General features: G+C 48.8%; 1 protein-coding gene across 3 annotated transcripts in view; it reads left to right on the forward strand.

The window, feature by feature from the left end:
• Window positions 1-14,721, forward strand: part of PTPRA (protein tyrosine phosphatase receptor type A) — a 119,615-nt gene that overhangs the window by 83,959 nt on the left and 20,935 nt on the right. For all 3 annotated transcript variants that reach the window (XM_064419054.1, XM_064419055.1, XM_064419053.1), the window contains 3 exons: window positions 8,406-8,484; window positions 8,908-9,273; window positions 11,174-11,191. In XM_064419054.1, coding sequence (XP_064275124.1) covers window positions 8,406-8,484; window positions 8,908-9,273; window positions 11,174-11,191 — 463 coding nt within the window. The remainder of the gene's footprint in view (window positions 1-8,405; window positions 8,485-8,907; window positions 9,274-11,173; window positions 11,192-14,721) is intronic.

Below are 14,721 nucleotides of genomic sequence, written 5' to 3' on the forward strand. Positions count from 1 at the left end.
GACACCTTTGTTTTAAGTAGGATGCTCCGAGCCCTCGCTGCCTGAGTGCTCCCAGCTCAGTCTTGCCGTGGAGCTGGGACTTCATCCCGGTCCTGCAGAAAGGGCTGAGCCCAAAAGCCAGGGCTTTTATTTTTTTTTTTTTTTCCTTTGTGGGGTTTTCTTTTATTTTAAGCCTCGTTTCTCCTCCCCACGCACCGCTCGCTCTCTCTGAAAGGCATTTTGCTAGGTAGGGATGTTGTCATGCTGAATAATAGCCATCCTTCATCCTGACTCCTCCATCAAGATCAGCCCATCCTTTTCATAGCTGGAATGTGAACTGTGCTCGTGTTTCCTTTGTACACGCCTGGCACTTAGGAGGGGACACCCCAGAACGGGATATTTAAGGAAATATGCTCCCGTGTGCCTTGACTTTTTTTGTTTTGATTATTAGTTACTGGTTTTGAATAATGAGTTGCAGTTTCTCCCGTGCCTCTCTGGTGGTTGTTCTCCACTTCCTGGTGCCGTGGCTGCAGTGCTGATCCCACAGGGAAAGCACCCCAGGAGAGTGGTCTTGCACTAGCCAGGGGTTTTTACAAGCTCTGAGGGCATTTCTTTGTCAGGTCTGTGTTAATCATCCCAGAGAAGGTCTCACCTCCTTCTCTCATTGGCACAGCTCCTGCTGCACCCCATCCCTCACCTCCATCCCAGCACTTTCCTCCTGCACCAGGCTTGCACTTGGTCCTTCATCTTCCTCCTCCCTGCCCTGACAGCTTCCTCTGCTCTCCTCCTCAAAACTTCCCCTTCTCTTGGCACTCACCTGTCCCTCCTCGATGCTCTGTCCTTTAGGAAACCCTCTCCAGCAGGTCATTCTGCATTGCTACAGGCCCAGGAAACTTTTCATCCCCTCTGTCTCTTCCAGAATTTGTTCCCCAAGCCATCCCAGTTTATTCTGCAGTAGCAACTGGCTCATATTCCCATGATCACACATCTGTGGCACCAGGAGAAAAGAGTGGCTGAGGGCGAATTAAACCTGTCCTAATTATGAGAGTTATTCGGAAAATTATTATTAGGAAAATAATTTGTATTTGTAGTTCTTCCCTCCGAGGCACCTCGAGCAGTTTCCAGGTGGTGGCTGTGGCAGGGGTGCCCTTCCATGAACAAGGATCTTCAAGTGCTTTGGTGTTGGATGTGCCACAGATCTGCTCCTGGCTTCATCCAGGGATGTAGCCTCATCCTCTGGCTTTTACTTCCATATTTTTAGCATGAGACCGTCAAGTCTGTAGGCTCTTTGTTACTAGTTGCTTGTTTTTAAACATGCAGGGATATAATTGTTTCCTAAAAGCAGGATATTACAGAAGAGCAAGGTCTGATGTGCCAGTTACAGGGGACTAATTGTGGGGGTTGGAACTGGATGATCCTTAGGCTCCTTTCCAACCCAAACCATTCTCTGGTGCAGTGACTGGTACCCACTGTCACCATTTCTGCATCTTTGTAGGAAGTGGAACTATTTCATGTCCCAAAAACATCCACATTTATTGTTGTTCTCTGATTTTTAGGTTTTGGGGTTTTTTTTGCTGAAAACCTCATCAATTTATTTTTCAGTTCCAGAAGTGTTCAGGCACAGAAGTGTTCAAAGGCTCTCAAGCACATGATGTGATTTTTGGGGTTGTCCTGTCAGGATCAGGAGTTGGACTTGGTGATCCTTGTGAATCCCTTCCTGCACGATGTAGGGATCTCCTCCTCAGTGCTGGTGCTTTCTTACTCCACTATGAGCTTCAATCCCAGCAGCTTTGCTTTTTGAACAGTTTGCAGGACAGGCAGTTACAGAATCACAGTGATTGATTTTGGAAGGAACTTCTGGAAGTCATCTGATCCAACCTCCTGCTCCAGCAGAGCTGCCAGATCCGGTTGCACAGAACAGTGTCCAGACAAATTTGGAATATTTCCAAGGAAGGAGAATCCACAACATCCTTGGGCAACCTGTGTCAGCACCTCACAACCAAAATGTGTTCCCTGATGTCCAGAGGGACCCTCCTGTGCTCAGTGTGTGCCCGTGGCCCCTTGTCCTGTCCCTGGCCACCACTGACAGAGCCTGCCTCTGGTCTCTCTGCACCCTCCCTGCAGGTGCTGATGGACAGGGATGAGGCCCCTGGAGCCTTCTCTTCTCCTTCTGAGCAGTCCCAGCTCTCCCAGCCCTTCCTCAGGGCAGAGCTGCTGCAGCCCCCTCCCTGGGCTGTCCCCAGCCTGTCCATGTCTCTCTTGTGCTGGGACCCAGTGCTCCAGGTGTGGCCTCCCCAGTGCTGAGCAGAGGGGCAGGATCCCCTCCCTGGACCTCCTTGGGGAACCTCCATCCCCTCCCTGGACCTCCTTGGGGAACCTCCATCCAGGTTCTGGCTGGTGAACACCTGATCCTCTCCATCCCCCCACGATGGCTCCACACACATTGCTGCTGCTGGGTGGGCTTTGAGAGAAGATCACCATGGATGGGTTAACATCTCACTCAGGTTCATACCCACAGGAAAGGCTGATCCTGGTTCAGAGCAGCAGATTTTAACATTATCCTAGCAGTGACAGGTATTTCTAGGTGCCCAGAAGTCCAGGTGGGAATAGGGTTGGGTTCCATCCTTGGTGTTACTCTTTGAAAGGTGAGTGTGTGCTCACCTGTTGGACTGAAGGACATTAAAATGCTCCCAGAACTGGAGCCCCTCTGCTCTGGAGACAAATGGGAGAGTTGGGGGTGTTCACCTGGAGAAGAGAAGGTTCCATGGAGGCCTTCAAAACCTTCCAGTGCCACAAGGGGCTGCAGGAGAGCTGGAGAGGGACTTTGAACAAGGGCCTGGAGTGATGGGACAGGATGAAATGGCTTTACACTGCCAGAAAGGAGAATTAGGTGGAGAAATTCATTAATGTGAGATTGTTAAAGCCCTGGCACAGGGTGCCCAGAGAAGCTGTGACTGCCCCTGGATCCCTGGAAGTGCCCAAGGCCAGGTTGGACAGGGCTTGGAGCAACCTGGGCTAGTGGAAGGTGTCCCTGCCCATGGCAGGAGGTTGGAACTGGATGGGCTTTAAGGTGCCTCCCAAACCATGTCATGAGCAAATCGTGGTGTGCAGGAGAGCAGTGATTTGTGGAAGGTTGAGCAGGTGGAGAAAGCCAAGCTGAGGCCCTGCCCACAGGCTCATCCTCCTCCTCCTCCTCCTGCCCCGCTCGTACAGGGGCTGTCGCTCGTGTGGAGCTGCCTGTTTATTTAAAAGAAGAAAGAAAGAAAAAAAAAAGAAGGAAAAAAACTAAATGGATTTTCAGAAAGGGTGAATGGCTGCTGTGATTCATCTTTTCTGGTGAAGAGTGGAACAGCAGAGGGTGGGGGATAATGTTCAGTGACACATCAAAGGCCTCGCTTCAGCTTCGGAGACACATGCAAGGAATTAGTCACTGCGTTTTAGTGCAACAAAACCCTTTTTCCTCCCTAAATTCAATTCTTCTCTCCCTCTGATGGCCAACTCGCTGCAGCCCTCGGCTATTCCATGTGTGTTTTTACATCCTCTGCATCTCATTGAGAGGTTTGGGTTATGATGAAGTTGCCCTGCTATCAAACCAACTCCTCTGCCGTGGATCACAGCTCCAGTGAGAGGCTGGAAATCCACAAACAGGATTTAAAAGGAGCAGGGAGGGGGAGAGGGAATGGCAGGTTTGTTTTCCAGGGTGGCTGAGCCATGCTGATGGCTTGCTGCCACCAAAAAGAATAAAAAAAATGACCTTTTTCCCCTTTCTTTCTGCTCGTGCTTGTTCTCGCCCTACTGTGAGCTGCTTCAAAGAGCCAACCTTGCTCGCAGTTCTGCACCCTCTCCCCCTGCCAACAAATAAAAAGGAAAACCGAACATTATTTTCATTTTTCACTGCAGCTGGAGCCAGCACGAGTCAGTCTCAGTCGAGCCACTGCCTTTCAGCATCCTCCTGATGACAGCAGGGATTTCTGGGGTCCCGGGAAAGCTGGTTAGAATTCAGGTTGTGTCTCCTCAGTGCACACAGAAAAAGATTGCCTCATTTTCCAGGAATTAGGAATATGTCAGAGGTGGGGGTAAATCCTGCCTTTGATTGTGGACGGCTGTATCCGGGTTGGATCTGGGCAGTTTCTGCAGCAATAAACTCTAATTCTTTGCATTCTGGAAGCACGGCAGGGTGATCCTGCAGCCTGACCCCCCTGTAGCACCAGCACAGGCATTTTGAAGCCACTTATTACTTTATAAAGAGATTATTTCCTTTATTTTTTTTTCTCCCCCCTGCAGCATCAATCATCCTGACAAGATCTGCTTCTTTTAAAACATACATCCTGCAGCTTAAAATCCAGCCTTTCCTATAATGAAGATCCCAAGCAGTTTATGGAAGAATGCAGTGTGCATACACTATATATCTATATCTGTATCAATATAAAAAAAATAGATATATATATAATATTTATGGGTGCACCAGAGTCAATTATTGAGTTTTCCAAGCCTGATCTTTGAAAAAAGAAGGAGCCACGATGCCGAGCATCCCGACCCTGTGGAGCAGCTCTGCCAGAGCCTCCAGCTCCCTTCTCCTGGGCAGAGCCGGCGCCCTGACGTCAGGGTGTTTTTCTGCAGAGCTCGCAGGATGTTGCAGCCGGCCAAGAGCTGTGTTTATGTTGATAACATTACAAGTATTTCCTCTCCGTTTCCGAAACCAGCAGGGAGGGGGAGCCGAGGGGGAAGGGAGACTCGGGTTTCTCCAGCTTTGGGGTAGGACTCTCGAGGCCTTTTATGTTAAGGAGTGGGGAAGGATGAAGTGCTGGCGTTATTTATGCTGCTTTTGGGAATAAGGAGTGGTTTAGAGCAGGGGCTGGGAAGTGGGAGCTGGGCTGGCACAGCCCTCCCCCAGCACAGGGCTCTTTGCCTGCGCCCTGCTCCGGATCTGGTTTTAAGGTGATAAAGCAGCTCTGGCAGCTGATTGCCGGTCACAGGAGCAGCTCCAGGGATTTGGATTTTTGGTAATGATGTGCACAGCAAGCTGGGATGCTCCCAGCATCCCGCTCCTTCTGACAGTCACAGTAATAAAGCCATAAATACTCAGGTTCTGCACGGACTGCCCGCATCCAGCTTTCTTCACCTAAAGGGGGCAAGGCTTGGGGAAATCCAGCATTATCTCCCCTTGCCAAGCCCTTCCTCCTGCTGCAATCCACTCATGGATCAATGAACTGATTAAATGTAGAATCAGGGGGGGGTTTAGAGCTCTCTGCCCGCTGATGTAATCCCAGAGCTGTGCTGCCAGCTCAGCGAAGGAGGGACCCTCATCGATGGCTGGACTTGATGAGCTTAAGGGTCTTTTCCAACCTAAACAATTCTGTGATCATCCCACCATCCCAAAGGGGCTTTGCAGCCAGTCCAGGAATCTCCTGTAGCTCTCATCCGTGTAGCAATCATGGTTTATGGAAATAAACCCAAACTCTTTCATCCTTTGTGGGTTATTTCCCGATAATGGAGAGCAGAGAGGGGATTCCTGGCTTTTCCTTCTTTGCTCCCACCCTCTGTGGTCAGGACACCCCAGTGTCCTGTACAGCTCCCAGCTGGGATTGTACTACCTGAGAGCAGTCTACTGGAGGCAGTTGGAGTGCCCAGAGGGGAATAGAGGATCTATCAAACATCCGTAGGTGTTTGGGAGGAGATAATGATACCCATTTCTCAGGAGCTTTCTGCTTTAATACCAAGGGAAAGTGTGGGGAGGATGTGGGGAGGCTGTGGCACAGCTTGCCCAGAACAGGAGCAGGAATGGGATGAGTGGGATCCCAGATGAACAGGGATTCTAAATGAGTGTGATCCCAAATGAACGAGGACCCGATGTGAATAGGGACCCTAAATTAATGGGACACTAAATCAATGGGAATGCCAAATGATTGTGGTTCCCAAGTGAATGGGATCCCAAATAAGCAGAACTCAAAATTAATGGGGATCCCAAATAAAAAGAACTCAGAATGAATGGGGATCCCAAATGAACAAGACCCCAAATAAACAGAACTCAAAATGAATGGGGATCCCAAATGAACAGGATCCCAAAAGAAGGGGAACTCTTGAGAAACAAGTTGGGGGAAGAGAAAGGAGCCATATCCACGTCTGTGAATGGTGTTTCGTTGCAAATATTCATCAAAACACAGCGAGTGGTCACTTTTTTTCCTAGCAGTTCTTAAAGAAAAGCTGAGTCTTCCCCTTTCCCTTGCCATGGTGTCCTTGGTGTGGCAGTGGTGGGCTCCCAGTGAGGGAAGTGGTTGTGATGATGAGATCTTGGTGCTTTCATCAGCCCTTGTGAGGTTTTCAGAGCATCTCTGTGCCATCATTTCCATTCTCTGGAGTTTCAGTGTTCAACTTCCTCCTGTTTTGCATGTGGATCCCATCGGGATGAGCACCTTATTCCTGTGGGATTCCACAGTGGGATGCTTGGACAATCTGTCTCCTGCAGAAAGGTACAAAGATGATAAAATTATGGAATTGTCTGGGTTAGAAAAGGACCTTACAGATCATTCATCCACCTCACCGCTCTGGACAGAGACATCCTCCACTAGCCTAGGTTGCTCCAAGCCCTGTCCAACCTGGTCTTGGACACTTCCAGGGATGGGGCAGCCACAGCTTCTCTGGGCACCCTGTGCCTCACCACCCTCACAGGGAAGAATTTATTCCTTATAAATATTGGATTTTCTCCCCAAAGCCAAACCTGTGTAGACCAGGCTCATCTCAGACTCTGGCAAGTGTCTGACCAAGCTGAGTGGGGTGTATTAATCACCATGAGTGGAACGTGTCATCAAACCATCAAACTACTGGTTGTGGGTTTTTCCTGACATCCCACCCTGGAGCACAGCCTGGGGGAGGCATTGCAGGACCAGTGCTGCTCTCACCAGTGACAGGAGGACTGAATCAGCTCAAATTCATGCAGACGGATATTTTAACTGGTGATGAAACCCTCTGGAATGCTGGCTGCTCACACCAGTGGGACCCTTGGAGAAAGCCCTGCCCTGCTTGCAGCAGCATGGACGGAGCCTATGGAAAGCTCTTATCTCCAGAGCTTGGTTTCCTTCTGGTTCAGGGTTTGTCTGACCTTTTGGTCACTGAGTAAGGTCGATTTTTGCCAGGTTTTCTTTTGAAGGGGGAGGAAAAACATGTAAGTAGGTGGTGCTGGTGGGAGGATCCTCTGGGGTGAGGTGGGAGGATCTCGATTGCTGATACGGTTTCCAGCGCGCGGATGACTTCAGAGTTGTCCTTCTGCCCGGAGTTTGGGATGGGTCTAGATGAAGCAGATTTAAATAAATAGAAGAAGCACAAACAACACAAGATCTATTAGAGAGGGAGGGAATAAAACCCGTTCTTGGCAGCTCCTCAGGTTGACTTGGCAGCGAGATCTCGCAGCTCTCTCCTGGGAGATCCCGGAGATGCAACTGGACACAGGACAAAAGCCTGAAGGACGGGAGTCGTGTGGCAGCTGCTGGCCCATGGCAAGGAGCAGAGCTGTGTCTGAGCCCTCTCTGGGCTCGGAGCAGAGGAGAGGTGTTGGCCCATCCTTGGAAGGCCCCATGGCCACGTGCTGGTCTGGACTTGGCAGCTTTGGGCTCTGTCCTGGCCAGCACGATGACGTCTCACATCTCTGGGCCTCTGGATCCGTAGGTGTTTGGGAGGAGATAATGATACCCATTTCTCAGGAGCTTTCTGAGGTCTCCAGAGGAAAGAAATCACCATAAAAATCTTGTATTAGAAAGGGCTGGGGGAAATGATTTTACTGATGTCATCGTCCTGTAATTCTGCTGGACGTTTCCTGGGAAGCACGTACAGTATGGGCGTGCAGCCTGAACTCGCTGATCTTCTTGGATTGTTTTTGAGTGCTTGTTCTGACCACATACACAGGCAATCCAGCAGGGTTTGAATGGAGCTGAGTGTTCTGCCCCTGCCCAGTAACATTTCAGGTGTCAGTGAGGCTGGGGGAGCTGACCTCTCCTTCATTCCTGCCTCCACTTCTGGGCCATTTGGGATCAAGGATCTTTACCATGGTCTTCAGCTAAATTGCCTTTGAATTTTCACATAATACAGCCATTTTCAGACCACTATATGAACTATTTATTAATCTCATTTAAGACCAGATATTTGGTTTTAGTGCACAGCTTGTTCTTCTCATGCTCTCCCACAGTTCACCCATTCTCTGCTTCATCCGTGGACACTTTTGGTGCTCCACCAGACTGGGATTTCTCCATGTTCTTTCCCCTTGTTGTATGAACTCAGCCATAAATCCTTCCCATCCAGATGCCTGCAGGGGCTCCAGCCACACTTCCACTCCTCCCTCTGAGCTTTACAAGATGCACAGCAACATTCTCATCTTGGATTATTTTGGGATATTTCATGAGGGTTTAGTAAGTGTTCTGTGCTTTCCTCCCCAGGTCAACATGGATTTGTGGTTCTTTCTCCTTTTGCTCGGAAGTGGCCTGATAAGTGTAGGTGCTAACAACATTACAACAGGTAAATTTGGCTCCTCATCTCTCTTTTATCCCATCTTTTGGATCAAAGGAGCGAGTGTGAATGTGCTCAGTGTCTCATTCCTTCTGCTCTCTACGTAGCTGTAACATAAAATGTTGGAAAGAGGGTGATGAGCTTCAGGTGGCTCATAAACGGGGCTAAACCTAAACAGGTTTAGCTCTGAGCAATATTGATCCTCACCTCCAGGGGCTCTAATGTTTGGACATCCCCATAAAGAGCACCTGTTCAGGTTATTTTTTTTGACATTTGTATCTCCTGCTGTGCAAAGCATTTCCTGTCCTGCGCTCAGGATTTGTGGGGTGTTTTATCCTTATAGTTACAGTCACACGAATCTTCAGCATCTAAATCCCTCAGTGTCACAGAAGAGAATCTCACAGAGCTTCCCCTGTGCTTTTCCCTTCTCAGAGCCACCCACAACAGTGTCCACCTCCCCCAGGAGCCCCACCAAAGCTCCTACAGCAGGTCCTGAGGATGGGACCACGCCCAACACACACAGACTCAACATGAGCACTCCAGGGACTGTTCCTACCACAGCACCAAAACCTCCTCCAACCACAGCCACCAGGATCTCCCCCAATGCCACCTCTGGCAGCCTCAACATCTCCTCCACCCTGGGGACAACCGTGCCTGTGCCTCCAGCCCCATCCCTGCTCCCCAGCGTGACGCCGTCGGCCCCACGCGCCACCGTCCCCAGCACGGAGGCAGAGACGACAGAGAGGAATTTCAGCATGGTGGTGACAACACAGGAGACCTCTTCTGCTTCCCACAACGGTAGGCACCTCCTCCACCTCTTCTTCTTCTTCTCCAGGCCACCCTGCCTCTGGGTTTGTTTCTTTGCTCTTCTTTTGTTTGGCTGAGAAAAATGGAGCGAAAAATACTTTGGGGCCAATTCCATGGTGTTGCAAAACAAGAGGACTCTCAAACCTCTTCTGATCTCCCAGATCAAAGGCTTGGGCCAAGATCATCTAGTGAAAGACACCCACAGGTGCACTAGATGATCTTTGCTTCCAAACCAAGCTATCCTGTGATTCTCTCCTTACATTATCAATTTTCCCTATTACTTGGGAAGCTTCAGTCTTTGAAAGGTCCAGATGAGAGAGTTGTCTCTGTTGCCATCCTGATCTCATTCCCCTCTTGGCACATCAGGAAAGTGACCCCATAAAACATTGTTTGGCTGCTCAGTTCAGGTTAAGAGTGAAAAATAGGCCAAAAGAGGCTGAGGTGACCAGAAATCTTTGCTGAACTGTGGCTCTTCAGCCATGGTTGGCTCATTGTATTGTTTGAGACCCAGTTTGGGTACTGCCTCTCTCCAGCTTGCAGTAGGAAGATGGCAGTGCCTGCTAGACCTTGGGATTTAGTGGAAAAACAGGATTGGTAACTTGGTTGTGGATTAGAAAACCCTGAAGCAAGATGATGGTGGAGTTAATGCAGGGAGGCGTCAGGTGTATATTCCTTAAGAACCAATTTCCCAAGGGATGTTGGCTGCTCTGCACCTCAGTGAGGTGTGTGTGCCCTCTTCCTCTGGGAATCTCTGGAAACCACAGCCCGTGAAGTTGTCTTTGCTACCAGCATGGGAAGGGATGTGGCTGAAGGAAGTTCAGAACCCAGCTTTTGTAGTGTTCTGCCACCCCTGAGCTGGTCCAGCTTCCTTCCCAACCCAAATCCTTTTTTGCAGAGTGAAGGAGTCTGGCATAGCCTTAGGCACACACATGGGACAAGTTTGGTATCAATGTAGCCTACATACAAGAGAGATGGAGGCAAAAGCCTTAAGTGCTGCTAATATCTGGATTTTGTAATGTGTCTGCTCATGGCAGGGCTGAATTTATTAATTTTTGTGTCTGCACTGCCTTTTTGTGATTTGGGTTACCAGTTTGGGTGAACTCCCCTGATGTATGCCATGACACATTGGCCATTGCACCATCAAGGCCAGAAGTGGCTCCTCACTTGATGTCAACCCAGAGAACAAATGATCAAACCTGATTCTTTCTTTATCTCAAGTAATTTGCCAAGGAACAAAATCAGTTTTAGGGCTGCCCTTGCCATGAGGGCAGCCCTAAATTAGATTTAACAGGAAATGGTGGTGTTATCATGGAAGAATTAAGTGGTGCTCAAGAAGGGGACTGGGCCAGAAGGTCACACGTTGTAGGGGCAGCTCCTCTTGTCCAAACCCAGCAGGATTGTCCTCAGCCCTGCTCTCCCTGGCACAGGTTTGTTCCAGTGCCCTCTGGATGAGACATCCAACCCAGCAGGTACAGACTTCCCTTGGATGCTCCTCGTCCCCATCCCTGAGCCCAGCTGCTCCTAATTGAACTCTTGGCTCAGCCACACTCTTAAAATGATGCCCCAGTGTTATCTCTTGATATTTAAGTGCTGATGAATTACACCAGTGACTCGCTGATTGTGGGTTTAAACAGTAAGTTGTGTTTAGGGGTGTTAAAGCTTGGCTTCAGCTCCTTGTTCTGCTGATAAAAACTCAGGATTTGTTCCTTTTTCCTTACTCAGAAATTCATTTGAACATCGTGGTTTTATAGCTAGTGTTTTAAAGGAAAGATTTACAGGCAGATGATGAGAGTTACTAAATTTGTTCCTGTCTTGGTCTTTGATCCTTCCTGACTTACTAAAATGTCTTGTTCCTTTGTTGCTAAGAGACTTTTGTTTTCTTTTTCTGCAGGTAACTCTGACAGAAGAGGTAAGAATGTTACATTTCATTGCTCTGTACTCAGTAAAAACAATTCCAGAAGCATTCTGCTATTAGAGAGCTCTCCTTAGGACTTCCAAATGTGTTTTTATGAAGCCTCTCAAGCTCTTTAAAAGAGCTGGTGACACACTGATATCTTAATTTCTGTTGAGCTTTTCTTTTTAGACCAAACCAATCCCATTCCAATTTGTACATGTCCTATTAGGTACCAGTTGTTCCTGCTCTGAGAATGTCAGCATGTCCCTAGAGCTGGATGACCAAAGTCTGAGAAGCCATTCAGGAAATTTGCTTTTGGTGTTTTATTTTTTTTTTACTGCTGAATTGCCTTTATTGACTGTGACTTACACAATTTGATCCAAACCCATCCTGCAGATGATGGGAATAATTATTGTTCTCCTCATTCTGTTGGCAAGCAGTAACACAAATCCATTTCTTGTAAGAGAACAGCACTTTAGGGACATTTTTCCATCTCTCAGCTCTGAGAACTGGCATCTCTACCAGAATATTTGCAATTACTGATGGCTTTAGCACTCCAGGAGCGGGCAGAGCTGGGCTGGCTCCCACCTGGAGGAATCAGCTGCCTCTGTGTGTTTTCATGCTGGCTCTGAGGGGTGCTGCAGCTTTGCAAACTCTGCCTGGTGCTGCTCTCTGTGCCTGGCTCACCCAGCCAGGGAACAGACAGATGCTCTGAGCACACATTTAGCAGAGGGAATAAAAGGGATGCAGGTCTGAGGGAACTCGTTTGAAATTGTGGCTAAGCCTCTGCAGAAATGCTCAGTGTGATTCCCTCAGATCTGGCCTGGTTTTGTGCTCTCTCTGCCATCGTTCATCCCTGCTCCTGAGGGCAAAGGAAAAAAAAATGGAATACATCTGACTTCCTAATAAGATTTATATTAATATTGCTAATGTTATTATAAATATAGTTAGGAAATCGGATTAAATAAGGGATTTTTAACCAGAGCATAGAGTGATGGGACAAGGGGAAATGGCTTCAAACTGGGAGTAGGTTTAGATTTGATATTGGGAATAAAGTCTTGGCTGTGAGGGTGGTGGTGCCCTGGCACAGCATGCCCAGAGATTTGTGGCACCCCCATCCCTGGAAGTGTCCAAAGCCAGCTTGGATGGGGCTCGGAGCAGCCTGGGATGGTGGAAGGTGTCCCTGCCTGCTCTCTAAGGTCCCTTCCAACCCAAACCATTCTGTGACTGGTTTTGTGGGCAGATGTTGCCAGCTGTGAGCAGGGATGGGCTGCTCAGCCCCATCCCTCTGCCATGACTGCACCCAGGTCAGGGTGACAGCCTACAGAGCACCTCTGCCTGCAGCTGGGACGTGCTCCCAAGCTCCAGAGGAGGCTTTGGTGGCTCCTCAGAGGGGAGCAGGAAATAAAAAATAAAACATCCTTTTTGCCCCACCACCTCAGTTCTCCAAGGCCCTACATCATCTTAGAATTCTTCCATATTACCACAGACAGAGAGGAAGTGGGGATTTGAATTAAAAGGGGATTTAGATGGGATATTGGGAAGAAGATTTAAGCCTCCTGCTGCTTCCAAGCTCTGGACTGCTGTGGGTGCTGCAGCCCTGGGGGAGCAGAAGGTTGAGTCCTTGTCCCTTTTCCAGGTGGATTGCCAGCATGGAGCCCTCAGGCTGGGGCTGGAGCAGGGCAGGAGCTGTGGAGGGGTTGGCACAGCTCAGCAGGGCTGGCAGGGGGCAGCTGGGGACCCTCCAGCTCCTCTCCTGCCTGGGCTGTGCTGGGCGGGCTGTTAGCAGTGGGAAAGCTCCGACTCCTCATCCTGCCAGATGTGTGGGAAGAACAACTGCAAAAAAAAACCCCAAAACCTCCAAACTCCCTACACCCTGCTGCCAGAACCACCCCTGCCCACAAATCACCAGGCACTGCTGTCCCACAGCTCCAGCCCGGCTCAGCACTGCTTAGGCTGAGCTTAACTCCAGCCAAGGCAGGAAAAAATGGTCCAAAGGTGACTTAACACCACGGGTTTTGGCATGGCAGCTCTTCTTGCTCTCCTGCAGGCAGGATGGAGATGGTGGATGTGCTTGAAAGTCTCAGTGAGGGGCCAGGGCTGGCTGTGGTTGGGCCAAGACCAACCTGTTCTTGTTTTTGGGAAGTGTCAAGATGGGGAATGCCAAGGCTCATCACCTTCTGAGGCATGCAGGAGGCAGAATTCCCAATAAATTCCTTTTGGGCTTTCACATTAGGGCAATAGATGAGAAGGACAAAGACATGCAAAACCAGGGTATTTTAATTTTTTTTTATTTGCCACACTGGGTTGTTGCCTTGAAATCATAACACAAAAATCATATATTTTGGAACATAACATGTTCTAAATGGAACATGTTTTAATGGAAATAACATTCCCAGACCTCACAGCACAGAGGGACAAACACAGAAATATAATCAGAGTGCCCTTGGGTAGCTCAGAGATGGACAAAATAAACCCCTAGGGGAAAAAATAGGGAAATAGACAAAATAAATCCCTAAGAAAATAAACCCTAAGGAAATCTGCTGGCTGAAATTGCTGAGACACACGGAGCAGGGATCTGCAGGGAAATGGATGCACAGAAGGTGGAAAAGGGTCGAGCCCTGGAGCCTCCTGGGGCTGTGTAGACACAGTGTGGTGGCCCCTCAGATGGAGGGAGCTGATGGAAAATGGGAATATCCCCAGCTGGCATTGCTGGCATCCACATTTATCTGAAAAAAAATGTCCTTCAGGGCTCTTCTCCTCCCTGGTTGGAGCTGCTTGGCTTCCAACCCATCTGGGTGATTTGCCAGCACCAACCACTGATTCACTGACCTCCAGCACGAGATAGAAATGGCTTATTTAAAGGAAAAATAAAATCTGTCGTGAGTCATGGAGGATGGGAGTGTTTCAGACTCATTTAAGTGTTTTTGCAAGGGAATTGTGAGGTACCTGCCCTTGAGGAGCTTCTGCAAGGGAGCCAAATTGGGTCACACTTGGTGGCCTGGTGGTGTCTGACCTCTCCTGCTCTCTGAACTCTTTATTTCCAGGGAGGAAAGAGGAGGGGGTTGGACTAGATGGTCTTTGGAGGTCACTTCCAACCCAAATTATTCTGTAATTACAGAATCATGGAATGGTTGAGTTAGAAAGGATCTTAAAACTCATCCAGTTCCTTCCCAGACACCTTCCACTGTCCCAGGTTGCTCCAAGCCCTGTCCAGCCTGGCCTTGGACACTTCCAGGGATCCAGGAGCAGCCACGGCTTCTCTGGGCAGTCCACACCACATCTCACCCTTGGAGGTGTTCAGATCCCAGGTGCAGCAGAAGCTTTGTCCTCTTGTCCTGTTTGACAAGGAACTGGAAGCAAAATCGTGGTGGTGTTACAAATGTATCTGTGGGATCTTAGGTCACAGTTTTCACCCATTTTAATATAAATTTTCTTGTCATATCTCAAACAATCCTTACACCAAACTCATGGGCCTGGTAGGAACTTCTCTGGATTCTTAAGTCTCAGGCAGAAAATTTTGTAGATTTTTTTTTTTGTAGATT

Source organism: Passer domesticus, chromosome 4 (assembly GCF_036417665.1).
Source record: "Passer domesticus isolate bPasDom1 chromosome 4, bPasDom1.hap1, whole genome shotgun sequence".
In the NCBI taxonomy this organism is placed as follows: Eukaryota; Metazoa; Chordata; class Aves; order Passeriformes; family Passeridae; genus Passer; species Passer domesticus.